The sequence below is a fragment of the Melospiza melodia genome, chromosome 15 (genome assembly GCF_035770615.1).
Source record: "Melospiza melodia melodia isolate bMelMel2 chromosome 15, bMelMel2.pri, whole genome shotgun sequence".
NCBI lineage: Eukaryota > Metazoa > Chordata > Aves > Passeriformes > Passerellidae > Melospiza > Melospiza melodia.
The window spans coordinates 10,150,517-10,168,192 of NC_086208.1; the positions used below are offsets into that span (position 1 = coordinate 10,150,517).

The 17,676-nt window shown below is 41.1% G+C and overlaps 2 protein-coding genes across 5 annotated transcripts in view; both read left to right on the plus strand.

Moving 5' to 3' along the window:
• Positions 1 to 5,196, plus strand: part of SLC12A1 (solute carrier family 12 member 1) — a 44,221-nt gene extending 39,025 nt beyond the window's left edge. For all 3 annotated transcript variants that reach the window (XM_063169731.1, XM_063169729.1, XM_063169730.1), the window contains exons 25-27: positions 1,212 to 1,347; positions 3,306 to 3,373; positions 4,094 to 5,196. In XM_063169731.1, coding sequence (XP_063025801.1) covers positions 1,212 to 1,347; positions 3,306 to 3,373; positions 4,094 to 4,229 — 340 coding nt within the window. In that variant the 3' untranslated portion in view covers positions 4,230 to 5,196. The remainder of the gene's footprint in view (positions 1 to 1,211; positions 1,348 to 3,305; positions 3,374 to 4,093) is intronic.
• A 5,172-nt stretch (positions 5,197 to 10,368) lies between these two features.
• Positions 10,369 to 16,971, plus strand: DUT (deoxyuridine triphosphatase). Of its 2 annotated transcripts, none has more exons than XM_063169736.1 (7): positions 10,369 to 10,401; positions 10,971 to 11,133; positions 12,574 to 12,665; positions 13,712 to 13,756; positions 15,125 to 15,199; positions 16,131 to 16,201; positions 16,632 to 16,971. In XM_063169736.1, the coding sequence occupies exons 2-7, from the start codon at positions 10,973 to 10,975 to the stop codon at positions 16,686 to 16,688; spliced, it is 501 nt and encodes a 166-aa protein (XP_063025806.1). In that variant the 5' UTR covers positions 10,369 to 10,401; positions 10,971 to 10,972; the 3' UTR covers positions 16,689 to 16,971. The 2 variants fall into 2 exon arrangements, with proteins under 2 accessions (XP_063025806.1, XP_063025805.1); XM_063169735.1 differs by lacking the exon at positions 10,369 to 10,401 and adding an exon at positions 10,483 to 10,576.
• The last annotated feature ends 705 nt before the right edge of the window (positions 16,972 to 17,676 follow it).

The window sequence follows — 17,676 nt, forward strand, 5'->3', positions numbered from 1 at the left end:
TGGACCATTGGAGACTTGACTGAAGAAATTCAACTAAAGAATATAAAAGGTTTTATAACTAGATACCTAAAGTCCCCTTTCAGTGCTCTCTTGATCTCTCAAGTAAAATCTTTTAATCATATAAAGAACTTTGCAATACAAATCTTGTTTTTCCTCCAGTACAATGCAGTGATTTTACATAAATAAAAGCTATCAAAAAGAATATCTGGCATTAACATAAAAAGCCACACACATTTGCTGCATCAGCACTGTCTGAACTGAACAAGTGAGCTCTATGCCAGACACTTGCTAGACAGACCATTGTATCTCTCTTCCAGCTGGCACCCCATCTATTTAATGAATAATAAGAGGATTATCACTATTTTACATACTGAAACAGACAGTGAGGATGTTGACAAACAATGACAACTTAGCAACAGCAACACTAAATGCTGCATATCACAGCCTTTAACCCATCTCTTGGCTTCCTGGCCATACAGCCAAGGCCAGCCTGTGCCCAGTCTGCCACTTCACAACAAGGCCTGTCAGCACCAAGTGCTCAGAGAAATACTCAGACTCACACCCATACAAAAGAAACTCCCTGAGGTCTCTGTGAATTTTCAACAATGGGCAAGCAAGAAGTACTGAAGGACAATAAGGTTCTCCAGATGAAGCCATTCAAAAGTTCAAGAAACAACTTGAAATTTAGAGAGAAAATCTGAACACAGTTCTGAGTCCACATATAGCAAAAAAACCTAGTGCTTCCTTCAGCCCCTTGTAACAGGCAGTTTGTATCACCTGTTTATCCATTGCATTAAAACCACATCAGTGAGGTGATTGGTCCAGCTAGTGCTGAAACAATAATAAAATGTTCAGTATTCATGAGAAGACCACATTCATTGTTAATATTAGCAACCAACATACTGCAGTTTGCAGTTACTGTAAAACTCATTTCAGTATTTTTGCCAGAACCAGGACAACGCAGAAAATTCTCTGCTAAATGCAGTGTTTAATTATCCTCAAATAACCTTTTAATTATTCTCAAATAACCCAAACATACAGAAGTGGCACAGCTATAACTTGGGGCACAATGTAGCAGAGAACAGTTAAAGATTTAGCATGTTTTTCAGCTATAATTATTATCAGTGAGGCCCCTCATCCACAGTGACTGTGAAATAAGTTAGTGAGTTCATACCCTGCAGCCAAGGCCTCCTTTGTAATCCCTGTTTCAGCTGGAAATTCTTTGAAGAGATGATTGAACCATATCGCCTCCATGAGAGCTGCAAAGATATGACAACTGCTGAGAAATTAAAGCGAGAGACTCCATGGAAAATTACAGATGCAGAGCTGGAAGCATTCAAGGAGAAGGTAAAGCCTCACCTACTTTCTTACATATCTACCTTCTCTTGCCCTCCAGATGTCTGAAGCGATTAGTAAGAAAAAGTGAAACAGCAGATATGGCATTAAAAACACGACATGTACAAACCTGTATTTGATATTTACAGATTGGATTTATATTGTAAACACTGCAGAGGTGTGTTATGATTGCATTGTTGAGCTCTCTCAGACCTTGGCATGTTTACACAGTATTTTCCAGGCTTTTTTCCATTGCCCACATCAAAGCCAGCCAGATGAAAACCACCTCTGAACCAGAAGCCACACAGTTACTGCACTGAGCCTGAGCTAATTGGGTCTGCTGAGGTTTATTAAATGGCTCCACTGTTTTGGAGCTTGAATCTCTTAAAGGGTGCAGTTCCAAACATTCACCACTTTGGGCCATTTAGAACTGAATCCAGACACTTCAACTAAGCTAGAAATTTCTCCAAAGGCAGGGTTGAGCATGAATTCTTACCTCAATGGCAGAGTGAAGTCTAAACCAGTCTACCATGCAGAAGCTCTCCTGCAGTGCAGAGGAACTTCAAGGCCAATGCTGGCTGATCTACTGGGTGAATTACAGCCCAGTCTGCTCTTAATATTTGTTAGAAAAATACCTTTTTACCAATGAACCACCAGGATTCATCAGGCCAGTGACAAAAGGATGCAAACTCCTTCACCCTTAAGAGACAAGTTCTCCTGTAACTCACAGAGAATGAATCCAGCAATTTTAGTTATGATTCCTGGGGAATTAACCAGAGTACACTGGGGGTTTAGTTATCTCCACTTTATGATGCTGGTAACTTCCTCAACAGAGCAAGGACTGCAACTCTGAGCTCAGAGCTGCCAGAAGTCACAGCCTGGCATATTAACATAAGCAGAAATCAATGATGATTTAAGATAACACACTACACTACTGACTGCAGCAGCTGGGAAGCAGACTGACTGCTCATGGAGCTGATAATCAGCATAAGGTTATATAGTCAGCTATGGGCAGAAAACCTCAGAATTATTCTCACCTTAAATTATCAAAAAGTGGGAGTCAGAGCCCTTAAAACACCTCAGTACAAAAGGTAACAGGAATATTATCACAGACACTCACATGCAGAACTAATGAGGATACAACAGGAAGAAAAATACGTGATTAAGCTTGGTCCTGTCTAGGTCACTAATTAAGGAACCAGAAAAATTCCTCAAAAGTTGAAGAGAGTCAACAATATTAAAATACCAAATTACTCTGTAAAACAAGAACAGCAACAAAAAGTTTAGCTTACACATCTGGAAAGACATGCCTCTTAACTTCAGAAGTAGGGCAATTCTGGGAATTTTACAGAGGACATTAGAACACCTTTACAATTTAACAGATAAAAACCTGGCAGCACAGATAACGGGTGATGTTATAGGATGATTCTCATGAGGTAACAGCTGGCTACATTATGAGGGTTCTTACCTATATAGTATGTACAAGAACAGTGACATTTCTGTAGAGAAGGAAAATTTAAGATCTGAATGGAGAAAAATCTGCTTTTTACTTTCTCCAGGGAAAGAGAAAATAATTTACAAAATCAGTTAAGATACATCTATCTTACATAAACCTGCCCTGGTCTCTTGCTCCCTGTGACTTGTGGTTAAGCCATAAAAATATGGAGAGCTTGAGCTCGATCATAAAGTTCAGTACAAAAATAATCCCTATCCCCAGGAAACCTTACACAGGAGTGAACCACTGGAGTGGCCCTAATATAACTACACCAACCAAAAAGTGTGGCTTAGCCTCGTATTTTGCCATGGCTGAGACTGTGGACCCCAGAGCAGACCTGGCTTCTAGTGCTGCCAAAGCAGCAGCAGAAAATCTTCAGGCAAGGGGGAGTGCAGAAGTCCCAAAGGCACCAGAGCTGAGGATCACTGACCACTGACCTGACTGATGTTTTTCTTTTCCTGGTGTGTTTGACCAGAGTTACCGCCAAGTCCGTCTGAACGAGCTCTTGCAGGAGCACTCGAGAGCAGCCAACCTCATTGTCCTGTGAGTCACAACATTTTTGATTCTAAGAGTAATGTGGAATGAGATTCTGGACTGCAGCTACAGAAATCCTTGTGTTAATTCACTGAGCACAAAAGTAATCTTTTAAGTACCTTCTGGAGGGCTTGCATCTGGACTGATGCTTCTCTGGGACTGCACTGAATATGAATCCTTCCTGGTGATGAAGCAATTGTATAAAGGAAAGGAGGCCACCAATAAAATTACCCAAAAAGGCCCTTTGCAGAATCAATTTTTATTTACAGACACATTTGTTGTGCACAGCTTCAATAAATTAGCTTGCACTTGTGATGCACAGATAAACCTCTACAGTTCTATTAATTCAGTCTCAAAAATGGGGTGGTCATATAGTGCTTATTACAAATTGACCATATTTTAAAACTCCCATCTCAGAGTAACTGCAGATCAGAAAACTGACTGATGGACTGCAAAACTATGCATGTGTTGCATTTTTATCCTTTTTAAAAATCATACTATTTGTAAGTTTTTTAACCCCAAAAATAGTCTTTACCAGTTTAAGGCTACAATCAAAAGCAGTTAATATCCAGTACAATCAGGTGAGCAAGGGTTTGTTTTCACATCCTAAGGCCTTAATTTGCAAGAGTTGTATATGAACAGTGATGCTTTCTGCTTAGTATTTAATGAGAAGCCTGGGCTAACCCTGCCTTCATAATGATAACTTTATTTTTCCCTCTGCCCAAACAGGAGCCTCCCTGTGGCAAGAAAAGGAGCAGTGTCTGATTACCTGTACATGGCTTGGCTAGAAATTCTCTCCAAGAACCTTCCTCCAGTCTTAATGGTCAGAGGCAACCACAAAAATGTACTGACTTTCTATTCTTAGAAAAACAGCAGTGCCTGGAACATGCCTTGCTTGATTCCAACAGCTACATTTTTAACAGCAATGGTTCATCAAAGACACACTCATTTAATAGAAATCTAAAATTTTCATAATTGACAGGTTTTTTTCATAAATCCAAAGCAAAGAATTAGAAAAAAAAAATGTAAATGGTCCCTGCTGGTGCTATACTCCAGTACAGGCAAAAGAAGGAAAAATCTACCTATATGTCATATGAGACAGCAAATATTTTGAGCACACAAAGAAGAAATTCTTCTGATTTTATAAAGTATTGAAAATGTCTTTGATATTTATCATAGAAAGCAAAAATTAACTGTGATAAAATGGAAAGGATTAAATCTCTAAATAATTTTTTCAAACTGCACTATCATAGTTGCTAACGGGCACACAGTAGGATTCAAATGAAATGCACCAACTTGTGAGACAAAAACCTGTATGGCATCCATCAGGTGTAAGCCAAGAACTGATAGAATGCAAGTAGAATATATGCGATGATTTTTGATTGTAATATTGCCAAATTAGGATCTGCCTACAGCAGATGCTTTTACCTAAAATGTTCTGCTAATTTAAATGAATTAAACACTTCTAATTTAGTCACAAAAAATTGGATGCATAAAAATATGGACTTAATTACAAGACTTGATAATGCATTTTCAAGCTCTGACATGCAATAGAATATGTGATTGAAATAATTAAATATTGTAAGTAAATTTCACCAAAAAATTAGTAAAACACTAAATATTCTGACAATTTTTGCTATGAATGTTAGGGTTAATACAATCTGATATTATACATTGGGATAATATGTACAGTGATTTATGTGATTAGAAAACAAAAACTCATTAGCTGTGTTGAATGCCTTACTTTTGATTTATATAAAAGATTTCTCTCTTTTTTGACTTTCTAAATAACATTAATTACACACAAACTTCAAATAAAGGCAATTCATTAAGTTGTGTAATTTTTCTATTTTCTACTCTGCAATGTTATGGTACTTTATAATTTCAGCTGTCAAGAAATGCAGCTTCTCTTTTTAATGGGTAAAGCTATATCCTATGGGTAAGCACTATTTAAATTAAAGACCATCAAGGAACATTTATTTATTTATTTTCTATAGTCCTGCAACTCCTTTGCAGAGATCAACCAACACGCAACCCTCATGAAAGCCAGGGAACCCTGGATTTCACTAATTGTATATTTTAAAGCAGGCCTCAGCTTCCATCTTGCTTGAATTATTAGAATTTGACTTGTAGTGGATTCAGCACTCCATCTCCAAAAATGACAAATATTTCATATTCGTATTTTTTCTGAGTGCAACAGCAGCAATTCAGCAGAACATGGTAATGTAGCCCAGTAATCCATGCTTTATTTTCTCTACCTAGTAAAGGCAGGATATTAAATATTGATATTTTCTCATAATGTTCTTCCTTTGCCTCTCACACATTTACAATCAGGCTGAAGGATCATTTCACAACCTAACTGCATTACACAGAAGTTTCCTCCATATACCAGCCTTCCTGCACAACTCTGAGCAGACCAAAGCTCCCATTCTGCACCTGCAAAACAAGGAGATTATTCTCCTCCTTCACAGAGATTTCAGCAGTGATAGTGCAGCTGTTACATGCTGCCAGGTCCTTGCAGCTCCTTGTGGAATTGTAGTGGTCACCATCCTCTCCACCTCACACAGGTACATTTGAATGGCACCCAGCCAAAGCCAGGCTTTGAGGGAGGCTCCACTTAGGCTTTGTGGGTTTCTTATCACACAAGGACCTGGAGGAATTCTACACCTCTGTTAAGCCCTCAATGATGTACATGACTGGGGATTGTTTCTTAATCAGTCCCAAGCACTGCAATTCTCAACCTGCAGGGAACATGGACCCAAACTGTGCTGGGGGATCCTAAACAGGTCCAAAAAGAGAATGAGCAAAATAAACCAGCAATGGCACTCTCAAAACTCCTCACACTTCTCTCTCACAAACACACTGCTGTGGGCATTGCAAAAATAAATCCCAAGAGACACCTTTCTAAATAAATAGTCATCAAAAACTAAGTACTGACATACACATTTCTATAAAATTTCTTGCTTGCACTACAGTGACTAATTAAAAGATGTACCCACACAACAGTGGAATGGGATAAACTCAGGATGCAACAGCACTTGACTACCTGAAAGTGTTATTTCCACAAATTCACAAGTAATTTAAACAAAGTATTTTCCTGGCAGCTTCTACTCTGTTCCTCACCATGATTTCTGAATGTTTCTAGACCAATTTGGAGAGTATACTAATTATGAACTACCTTAAATTGCAACTTAGATGGCAAAATTTTGTTAGTCCACCTACCTCATTTCTAACTCCATAAGAGACAGTCCTGTTTCAGTTAAGACAGCCTTAACACACAGAGTAACACCATCCAATTTCTGAGGGCTTCAAGCTCTGCCCTTCTTGTTCTTTAGCCCTCCTTGTTCTTTAGCCACACCTTTTATCCCCTCCTGTTGGTGCCCTGCCCCTGTGTGCCCTCTGCTCCTGTGTGGTTGCTCAGTGCCCCTGGGCACTCCCTGGCTCCACAGCTGCTCACAGCTGTGCCCACTGGGGATGAGGCTGGGCCTGCCCCACTCCCATCACCACAAACTGGGCGCCTACACAGTTCTTTATGTAAGTTATGCGTAAAACAACTGCTGAATTTTAATCATCAAGTTAGTAACTAAACTAATTACATATTTGACATCTCTAGGAAAGAATACAGCTCTAATGCTGTCTAGCACATTTTTAGCTTATATCACAGTACCAATTCCACAAGTTTATATCATTTAGGCTGGATTTGGTCAGTCACGATAAAAGCAAGCACAGGTAAAGTGACCAGGGACATTTAAGTGTGAAAATACCATTGCTATGAAGCAAGGACAAAGAATATTTTGAATTTTGTTCAAAAGCCTAGGCATCCTGCACAGCTAAGCTTGTGCCTAAGGGCCTGTTAAAATGACCCACTATTGTTCCTCTCATCAGTGAATCTTACCTTTCCCTCCTTATGTTAGTGGAGCTCCAACAGGTATCACAGAAGGCATTTCATCATAGTTCAGAGACTGCACTTTCCTTAAATCTTCTTACAGCCACTGGCAAGCTGCCCATCTTGATCACATACCCCTAAAGCACAGTCCAGATTATGCTGTCCAGAACAGTATTCTTCCAAGGTTTTTTCACTAGATCACAACAGAGATTCTTTTTCAAGGGATTGTTTCATTATTTTATTTTTAAATCAGCTATCCAACAGTGCAAGTAGAAAAGCTACCTAACCAAAAAGGCACTGAGTTGTGAGGATTAACAACTGTAACTACACTGCAAAAAGCATCTTGTTATCCTGCTTCACACTCGAAGGAGTTTCCACTCAATCTTCATCATCACAATCTACAAAGCTCCAGCCACCAGCATAGGAAATTTCATCAGTCTTAAACCTCAGCAGTTTTCATTACATCTTTGAAAAGTCCTACCAAAAGCTTTCCTGACTGAGCAATACTAATCCTCAGAAAACCTGAACATTTCTCATTTTTTCTCTCTTTTTCTCTAATTCCATGTGGGATTTCAAGATCATTTTGGCAAAAGCAGTTTCAGGACCTGATCAGTAGTTTACAAGCTAGAGATACCAGCAGGTGACAGGAATCTGCAATTGTACATTTGGGGCAAACATCTACAAGCTGTTTTAGCAACTACTGACTCATCTAACTCCCCTTAGCTGTTTGTCAGGCAGAGGTCCCTGACCAAAGCTGTGGGGACAGATTGTGAGTAACCCTCAGGATTTTCAGCTTGAATTTCAGGGGTCTCCCTCAAGCTTCTTCCTCTGGTGGTTTGGTGTCATTGGACTTCAAGGAAGTGGGTGTGGATCAAAGATCCTGCTCTGTCTCCCTTGTTACCATCCAGCTCTTGGCAGCAGAACAAAACCCTTCAGTGCTGCAGCTCTTTGCTAAATGAGTGACTCATCCCTCGAGTTACAGATGAGGAAAGTCAAGGTTTGCAAGTGTTGTGCTTCAGCAGAGGTCAGGCCACTGCTCAAACATCTCTTCATGCTGGTGCCCAGGGCACAGCCCCCTGGCAGCTGTGCAGGCCAGCACTGCTGAGGGAACACCTCACACTGGCCTTGACTCTGCAAGAAAAATGGCAACAAACAAATACAGCGAGCTGCAGCCCACATTCTCCACAAACAAGTGCCATAACCCACAGTCATGCCATTGGCTGGAATTTCATCAGAGGAAATTAAGTTTCAAACAAAATCAAACTCACTCAGGTTGTCTGGAACAGAGTAAAAAGCAATGGCAAAATTCCACAACCCCCATGCTGAGCTGCAAACATGCAATCAAAAATAGAGTTTCATTACAAACAGACAACATCATAACAGCCTTTTTAAATTACAAACCTTCATCATTGGGAAAGAGACAGCTGTGCTAAGTAAGAATGGGGTGGGAAGTCGCTCTTTTAAAGCCAGGGTGTTCTTCTAATAAAAATCCTCATTTTAACACCAAAACTTCAATGGGGAGAATTTTGTGGCTATTACCCCAAAAGAGGCTCTGTTTCTGTGCACAACAAAGCAGCCTCCACTCCTGCTCTCAGTCCGGGCAAAAAGGCAAATGATTTCACTTTATCTCAGGATTGTTTTCCAAAGGCAGGAGGAAATAACCAATGGACAGCAGCACTGATCAGCCATCAGGAATGTAGGAAGGTTTACTGACTCTACAGAGCAAGCAACACATTCCCAGAACCAAGGTAAACTTGGTTTTAGACCTCCAGCATAAGGTGGGGGGGGGGGTTCCCCTTATAAAGATCTGGAAAAAAAACAAGTGTCACTCAGCTGAGTCCTTTCCTCTCTATTATTCATGGGCTTCCAGGCTACCTCAAGCAGAGTTTAGAACCCAGCCTACTTCCCCAAGTCTGGCCACTCATAAAAATGGTCCTTTTCTACACTATAATGCAGGATGCAGTTGTAAACTCCTGCTTGTATAAATAAACATTTACAATTAGATACTAATCTGATACTAATGCTATCAACTTCAATTTTTGGATAGCTTATATCAGAAGCCATAAAATATTTTAAGTAGTTTTTCTACATGGGTCTGTGTTACATATATATTCTCCTTAAAACAGTGCGTACTATTTAGACTGAAAATACTGAACAGGAATAAAAGAAAGCCCAAATTGGGACATTCTTAAAAATACCTTTCACAACTGAACTGCCATGTGTAGTAAAGGTTTCACTGCCATCTGGCTGCATTTAGAAAACATAACATAGCAAGGAGACAATCACATACACTTAAGAGTTTAAAACAAAAATCACAGAGAGTAGTTGACGAAATCTGGACCAGCAAAAAGAATCCAAAAGCCTGTAGCTATTATGCAGAGCCAAATACCTCCATTAGCCTCACCAGGGACAATTCTGAAACTATGAATCCAATGGATAGTCTTTTCAGCCCATAGCAGAGAGCCATGGGGGAATGCAGAAAATTCCCTACTCCTAGGGATATACATATGTCCTGTAGAATATATCTATATGTAAATAGAAAGACATAAATGTAGGAAAAACAGGGGGGAAATTACATCATAAATCGAAAGGCAAGATGGCAGAGTGTATTAAAGACAAGGAAATAAGTCTTGTGCTCCAAGACAGAAGAACAGGGCAGGCCTAGCGCTGACAGGTTTTCCCATCCACCTCATCGTCAAGAACTGTTCTCCTCCCTTAAGGCAAACGCCTCCGTCGCGGCCTGACCATTTCTGTAAGAGTCTCTTTCTGTCTATACTCTGCGCAACGTGCTCTAAGATCTGCTTTAACAGCAGGATTACAGTGAGTGCTCTCCAGAGGTCCCTCTCAGCCCCAAGCACCCTATGCCTGTGGAGGACAGCGGCTGTTTGCCGAACGCGGGGCGGCCCTCTGTGCTCAGCCTCTCCCGGCAGTGCAGGGCGGGAACGGGAATGGCCCCGGGGCTCCTGAGGGCGCCGCGGCCACCGCCTGCCCCTGCCCCGGTCCCGGCCCCGCCCGCCCGTGCAGCCGCAATCGCGTCCCCCGGCAACGCCGCGCGGCCCGCGGGGTCCGCCCGCCAGCCTGCGGCAGCGCCGCCGCCGCATCCCGAGGGGCGCCGCGGGCCGGGCTGCTGCCCGAGGGGCTGCGCCGGCAGGTAGAGCCCGGGCACGGGGAGAACGGGGCGCCGGCACCTCCGCCCGTCCTCGATGAGCCGCGCGAACCGCGGCGGGGAGCGCCTGGCGAGCGGTCCATGGCGCGCTTCCCACACGGCGGCGGCAGCGCTATGTTGGCCCGGTGCCTCCGGTGGCTCCGGCACCCCTTCGGGCGCTGTAAGGAGGGGTGGGGGAGTTGCGGGGCAGCATACACTGCCCAGCCCGCAGCCCTCAGGGGCTTTGGGGGATACACGCTCCCCGGCCGCACCGCGGGCCCTGTCGGTGCCCCTCAGGGGCCACCCGGCCGTGAGGCGGTGACCGCGGTTTGGGGCGATGGGTGAGCCCCGCCTGACACACGGGGCGGGACCCTCAGTGCGGGCGCGGGGTGCCCGGGAGGAGCTGGGCGAGGCCATTCTCATCGAGGGGGGAAATGGGGTTGCGCCGCGCGCGGAGAGGCCGCGGACAGGCCGGTTTCCCCCCCCCGCTCCCGCCCTCATGGGCCGCGCCGCGTTTTGGCGGGTTTTTGGCGTGCGGGTGGCCGTCCCTCACAGCGTCTCTGCCGCTCCCTCAGCCATGCCCGCCTCCGAGGCCGTGCCGCAGCCGTCCCCCAGCAAGAGGCAGAAGGGCTCGGGGCCTGGAGAAGCTTCCGCACGGCTGCGCTTCACCAAGCTGTCCGAGAACGCCTTCGCTCCGTCCAGGGGCTCCGCGCGGGCTGCGGGCTACGATCTGTACAGGTGAGGGAGGGTGAGGGTACGGCACCCGCGGCGGGAGCTCCGCCCCGCTCGGCGAGCCCTGGGCACGGGGCTCCGGCGTCTGGGAGGGCCCTCATGGCCTCTGGCCGAGCTGAGTCCCCGGACGGTCTCGCTGGCCGTGCAGGAGAGGAGGCCAGAACTGATCTGGCTTCCCTGCTCCCCCATCCCTCACCATTTTCCGTTATCTGTGGTCCAGCCATGTTACAGCATAGATTGCATCAGGCACAGATGTCGTTGGCTAAAAGTCAGACGTGACAGAGCATCCAGAATTGCTGTTGGTGCTCACATCGGCCAGGTTGCGCTCCTCTTGAAAGGAAAATATGGTAGCGCACGTGGGCCCTCCTTGCCAGCAGTTGTGCTTTTCTGCTTTCCTCTTGGCTCCGGGGCTGCTGCCGGCCAAAGGGCCTTGGAGCCGTTTGATAATGCTCCTGGCTGGAAACCGCGTGGGTTCATGTATAGACTTAGGTTTTGGTTTGCATTAACAATGGCCCTTATTCAATGGCTTTCACTTTGTTCAGGAATACCCGTAGCTAGACTTGTGGTTATTTGCATAGTGCTTCTGCGATCAACTCACTCGTTTTGAACGAGTGAACTTTGCTGCTGCCACTTCTAACTTACCTTTTTTAGTATTACGTAGAATAACCAGCCTTTTTCTTCCTTCACCTCTCTGACTTTCCTGAAGATTTACTGCACTACACCTTACCCTTTTTTCTTTCTATCCCTTTCATCTCACCAGGTTTGTTTTTGTTCTTGTTCCAATGTTGCACTGTAGACTGGAAAAAGTCTGTTTTATAGAAAACCTTTCAGTGCGTCCCATCATTTGAAAAACAGCTCTTTGTCAAGGTCAAGACATGACAAGTATTGTCACCACTGCTTTTCATTAGGCCTCCAGTTGGGTAGCTTCAGCCAGTTCTTAAAATCTCTGTAGTTCAGAGTTTCCAGGAGAATTGTGTGAATCATGAACTGTCAGACTGCTCAGAAAAAAAACATTGTTGTCTCAAAGTTAACTTACTAGATTGTTAATTTTGATTACAAAATTCATCAGATAGTTCGTCTGCTAATCAGACTGTATTATTCATAAAGTTTTTGCTATTGCACAGAAAATGTACAATCACGTTCACCTAATGGTTATTTTAAACTTGAATTTTTTTTTATATCTTACTAATTAAAAAAACATTTGAAACTGGCAGAAGTATGCTGTTCAAATGACACTTCTGGAATCTTAAACTAGCACCATCAGAATTGCAGCATCTTGTGTTTTAGGATCTGCATTCAATTTTGCAAATCTGTAAATATTTGTTGTTTAAATTTAATGGTATAAATTCCCTGGCAAATCATTCTGGGTAATTTTGTATCTTAAGTTACAATAAAGAAACTTTAAAAAATATTCTATATAAACTAATGTTTCTTCCTTTAATGTAGTGCCTATGACTGTGTGATCCCCCCCATGGAAAAGGCTGTGGTGAAAACAGACATTCAAATAGCACTTCCTTCTGGCTGCTATGGCCGAGTGGGTGAGTACACAGCTGTCACAGGCTGCAGAGGCATGCTAGAACAGGTTGGACAGCAGCTTCACATTTAGATTCTGCCTAAAGCTTTCAGAATTAGTCAGCACAAAAAGGGGATGCCACGTGGCTGTGTGATTTACTTAATCTTGTAGTGTTTTCCTGTTAGCTGTTGTCAGACACATTTGAGGTTTGGTGTGTGTCAGGTGGCCAAAGGATGATCAGCAAAAATGCCTGTACTCTACATACAACTTTAACTTTATAGGCCCCACAGTAGTTCATTATTTGTATGCAGCTTCAGAATTCAAACCACAAAGACTAATAGGTATTGGACATACAGAAAATGCATCCCTGGTTGTTTAAAAATTAACCCCAGAGTCCCAGTGTAGTAGAATTTGATGACATATTGTGATAGAATAAGAAAGATATCTATACAAGATATTTTGTTTATTTTGTGCATTCTTTATCTGAATTATGTAGAAATTCTTTATGTAAAAAAGCATAGCCACTCCAGTGGAAGAACATGATCAGAGTTTGCCATGTCCTTTTATGTAAAAGAACACGTGCATTTCTCTTAGCCCAAAGAAAATTTTAAAGATCATAAGGTAAGTAAAAACCTAAATCCCCACACACAATTTTTCTGTGTATAACACTACTTAGGAAATTCCTTGCCAGGTATTTTATTCCTTCATAACTTAAATGGATTGACCTAATATTCTGAGATGGTGCTGAACCAGTGGTGGTCACCAAAAATAAACCAAGATTAGACAATCTGTCTGCTCCAGTTGTCTTCCTTGGAGAAACCTACTCTGCAATTGCAGGTCAAATAAAGATACATTTCCATTACTTAAAAATTGCAATTTTTTTGTTGCCTGCTGCAGCTGTTATTCTGTTTAATGTATATGTGAACTCTTAACATAATTCCTGTCATATGTTTATTTTAAAAAGACTGGAAACAATTGTCATTCCCAAGACTCTGTGCAAACACCCTATATAACCTATAAATACTTTTTTAAATAAATAAATTGTAATACTTAATAAAAATTCTTTTCTAGCACCACGTTCTGGTTTAGCTGCAAAGCACTTCATAGATGTTGGAGGTAAGGTTTTTGTTCTTTTTATTAAGACTTGGTAAGTACTGATCACAGAAGTGCCTTAGTTTCACACTGTAGTGTGCAAATAAATGATGGCTGGCAAAAGGAGATACCTGGGTAACACCTGAGAGAGACAGGTCATCATAATTATGTTAACACTTTCTTAATTATAAGAAAGATTACTGATTTTTTTTTTTAACTAATAACTGTATCATACTTCTGTAGGCAGTGCCTGCCATAGAAGTTACTTTTTGGCTTAGGCATTAAAATGACTTCTTACATGCTGGTTTCTCCATTTTTTTAACCAGCAAATTAACTTGAGAATTGCTTGTTTTTCTGAATTTTCAAAACTCAGGAGATACTCCCAGTGCTACTAGCACCTTAATTAGGAAGCTGTTCAGCAATGCCATTGGATTAACCCAAAACATTACATAGGAGAGCTCTGTAAATACTTTTCCACACTGGAACTAATGAAGAGATTGCATGGGAACTATGGATCATAGGCATTACAATTTTTTCAAAAGCTGAAGGAAATACTTTACAAAGTAGGTTTTTCTTCTAAATGTGCATTTTGTGGTTCAACATTAAAACTTCAAGGTAAACTCATGCTACAGTTTCTTCTGGTGTTAGTAATCTCTAATGGTAGTACTTTGTATAAACTGGGGAATGTCTTGAACTTGAATAATTTTATTTTAGTATTTAAATTATTTCTGCAAGTAGACTTCTAAATATACATACTTAGGACCATAGGGAAGCCCAAACTCATATTTTCTACTGGAAATGCTTTTCCTCTATCTGAGAGAAAAACTCTAAAGAAGCAGAATATCATTATTTTAATGTAGCTAGTCTTCTGAACTATGCAGTTAATACAGCCATACAGAATAGAAGAGTAAGCCTGTTATATAGTCTTGGTACTAGATACAGCTGTATGACAGTCACTTCCTCACAGTCTGATTCTGTTACCTTGCCAGAGATACAGGGTTTGGATCTGTGAAATCCACAGCTCTCAAATGAAATGTTAGAGTTAACAACAGATTTCTGCTTGACACTGAGTGAGCTGAAGTTAGCAGAACAAATGGGGCCTGAATTTAGTCCAGCTGTCTTGATTTCAGAGAGGGTGTTACCACTAAAATTAGTAGTACAGTGGTAAAGCACTTCTTGACATGTGATGGGGTTTTTCAGTTCCTTTTGCAAGACTGATTAGCATTTTTAGATCTCAGTATTTGCATATATATTGTTAGTTGTGCATCAGAAGTATTAAGCCTGTCATTATGAGATACTGTAATCATTTATTAATCTAAACTTTAATCTAATCTAGTTATCTCATACACTGACATTTACTAACTGGGTACCTCTCAAAATTTCTCCTGACAGCTGGTGTTATTGATGAGGATTACAGGGGAAATGTTGGTGTGGTACTGTTCAACTTTGGCAAGGAGACATTTGAAGGTAAGTGTTAAGCCTGGCACAGCCTATTTTCAGCCATCTGACTGGGAACAAGAAACTAATTTTTTCTTTAAAAGTTTATGCAGAGGTGGAACTAGCTGGGAACATTTTTCTTCTCTCAGTTACCAAAAGCATAGATACTTTATAATGTCCTGTCATGGGAACATGTAAAGATTGTACTCATATTAAATTAAGCAGCATGCAAAAAAACTGCCCCCAAAACCAGCGCACGGCCACAAAAGCAAACCAAAACATCCCTACTTAGCTAAGCTTTACATTCACAAGCTGTACTGAAATGCAACTTTGTATCAAGTTACTATCTTTCTCTGAAAAACAAAATTAGCTAAGCAGTATTTGACAAAAACCTTGTCCAGAGTCCTGGGAAACCTGAGTAACAGGCAGGATTTTCCCTTTATTACACCGTCTTTCTGCAAAAAGTCAGTTTTCGGTTTCAGTGCCCAGGTGCAAGAAGTGCTTTTGTGGCCTCTCCTGCATCTTCACATCACAAGCTGCTTATGGAAGTTCTGTGAGCCTGATTGGTTTTTAGTGAGAAACTCAGTGTTCCTTTTATCAGTTTGCCTTTTTCTCCCCAAATTCCTGGGTCTAGTTCATAAAAGGAGCTACATTGTCCATCCAGCTGTGTCTCCATCTCTGCAGCACTTGTACATAATGAACTTGGGATGCCAGAGTATGGCAGCAGGAGTGAATGGAAAGGCCTTGGGCTGGTACAGCTGCTGACATTCAACATAGAAGGACCAAGCAAAACTTTGTCTTAACCTATATTTTTCTGGGTCTGTTAACCTCTGTTTAGATGAGTTTCAAATAAGTGTTTTCACTTTTATATATTCTGATATTCTTGAAAGGAGATTGTCTAAAGTCTATATTCATTGTTCACTTTTTTGAAGGAACTAACAATATTTTAACTTCTCTGCAGTTAAAAAGGGGGATAGAATTGCCCAGCTCATCTGTGAACGCATTTATTATCCTGAGCTAGAAGAAGTTGAAGTAAGTTGACAAAAGAAAATATTTCTGCCTTTTCAATGATTATTAGTTTAAGATACTTGTATATAAGAGGAAATTTGTTATATAGATAAATACTTGGCTAAAGTTGCTTTCAATGGTAGAACTGCATAGCAGCAGTACTACCTGAATGAAAGTCTTGATTCTTTGTACATACTTGCACAGATGTTATTTTTTTTCCTTTTTTGGTAAGTTTTCAGAGTTTTTGAGGAACAGTTCAGTATATACTAGAAATGGTTGTCTCACAAGCATTTGTTTAAGCTTGTACAAAAGGTATTCTAAAGTCTCTTGCATACATTGTTTTCTTTCTTAATTATTGCACTTGTTACAAGTAAATGATAGACAATATCTCTTGTATAGAAACAAAAGGCAGGTTAAGGCACTAAACCAGCTTATCATAATTGATGTCTTTCAGACTCTGGATGACACAGAACGCGGTGAAGGTGGCTTTGGCTCTACTGGAAAGAACTGAAAATCACTTGAATACACTTTCTGTTTTTGTTTTTTGTTATAATATTTCTAATTTTTCATCTGAATTAGAAGTAGGATTTCTGGAGTACATAAGAATATTTCAAGTTTTATTGAGACTTCTCTGTATCTATCCTCCAGTGAATTTGTCTGCATAATGAGGAAATATGCATGACTGGCTTGACTTACTAGTTAATGTATTATTTTCTCTTTCAAGAAGTTTGGTCCTCAGCAATAAGAACATATTGTTTATGTGGCAATTATGCTGTAATAAATGAAAAAAATAACGTAATGATCTATTTTATTTTACTCACCTAACCTACAACAGCCAATTGTTCCCTTGCCAGTTTTTGTTAGACTTCTGAAAGCTGTCTTCCACATGGCTCAGGATTTCATACTGAGACCCTGTTTCATACAGCATCAGTGACAGTATCAATAGGACTTCCCACTGTGACACCAAAAGCAGAATAAGACAAAGAAATTCAATATTGCATCCTCTACAACCTGTCCAAATACTTGTGTTTCTGTGCAAAGCTAAAGTTCTGACCTTGATCCTCAGCTGATCTTCAAGTGGCCAGTTTTTCAGCTCTCTTATATTCAAAGTAATACAGTTTGAGTTAAATAACACAACTCACCTGGAAATAGCTTCTATGTAGTAAACAAGAGCTATGAATTACACTTTTGGAATATTTTTACAAATTTATCAATAGGTTTCTGTATGGAAGTAAATTCTGAATTATTGAAGCAATGCACAGTTTGGTGTTTTAAGGTCACTTTTGTCCAGTTAACAGAGAATGTTTTTTGAATCTGTCCTAAACTTGATTCAATAAGTGTGTGGAATTTCTTAAATGACTCTCTGACTTTTAGGTGAAAGAACATGCAGAGGAGAGAAGAAATAAAAAAGGAAAGAAAAGTGACTATTTTCCCACTTTACATAAAAGAATTAGAAAAGGCTCTGAAGCTCTCACTTTTTTCCTGCAGCTGTCTGTACT

Excerpts from the sequence above, each read along its gene's own strand:
- DUT (XM_063169735.1), top strand. The coding sequence starts at position 10,498 with ATGGCGCGCTTCCCACACGGCGGCGGCAGCGCTATGTTGGCCCGGTGC. Across the intron at positions 10,577-10,970 it reads CCGGCACCCCTTCGGGCGCT|CCATGCCCGCCTCCGAGGCC; the intron begins GTAAGGAGGGGT and ends CCGCTCCCTCAG. Across the intron at positions 12,666-13,711 it reads TGGCTGCTATGGCCGAGTGG|CACCACGTTCTGGTTTAGCT; the intron begins GTGAGTACACAG and ends ATTCTTTTCTAG.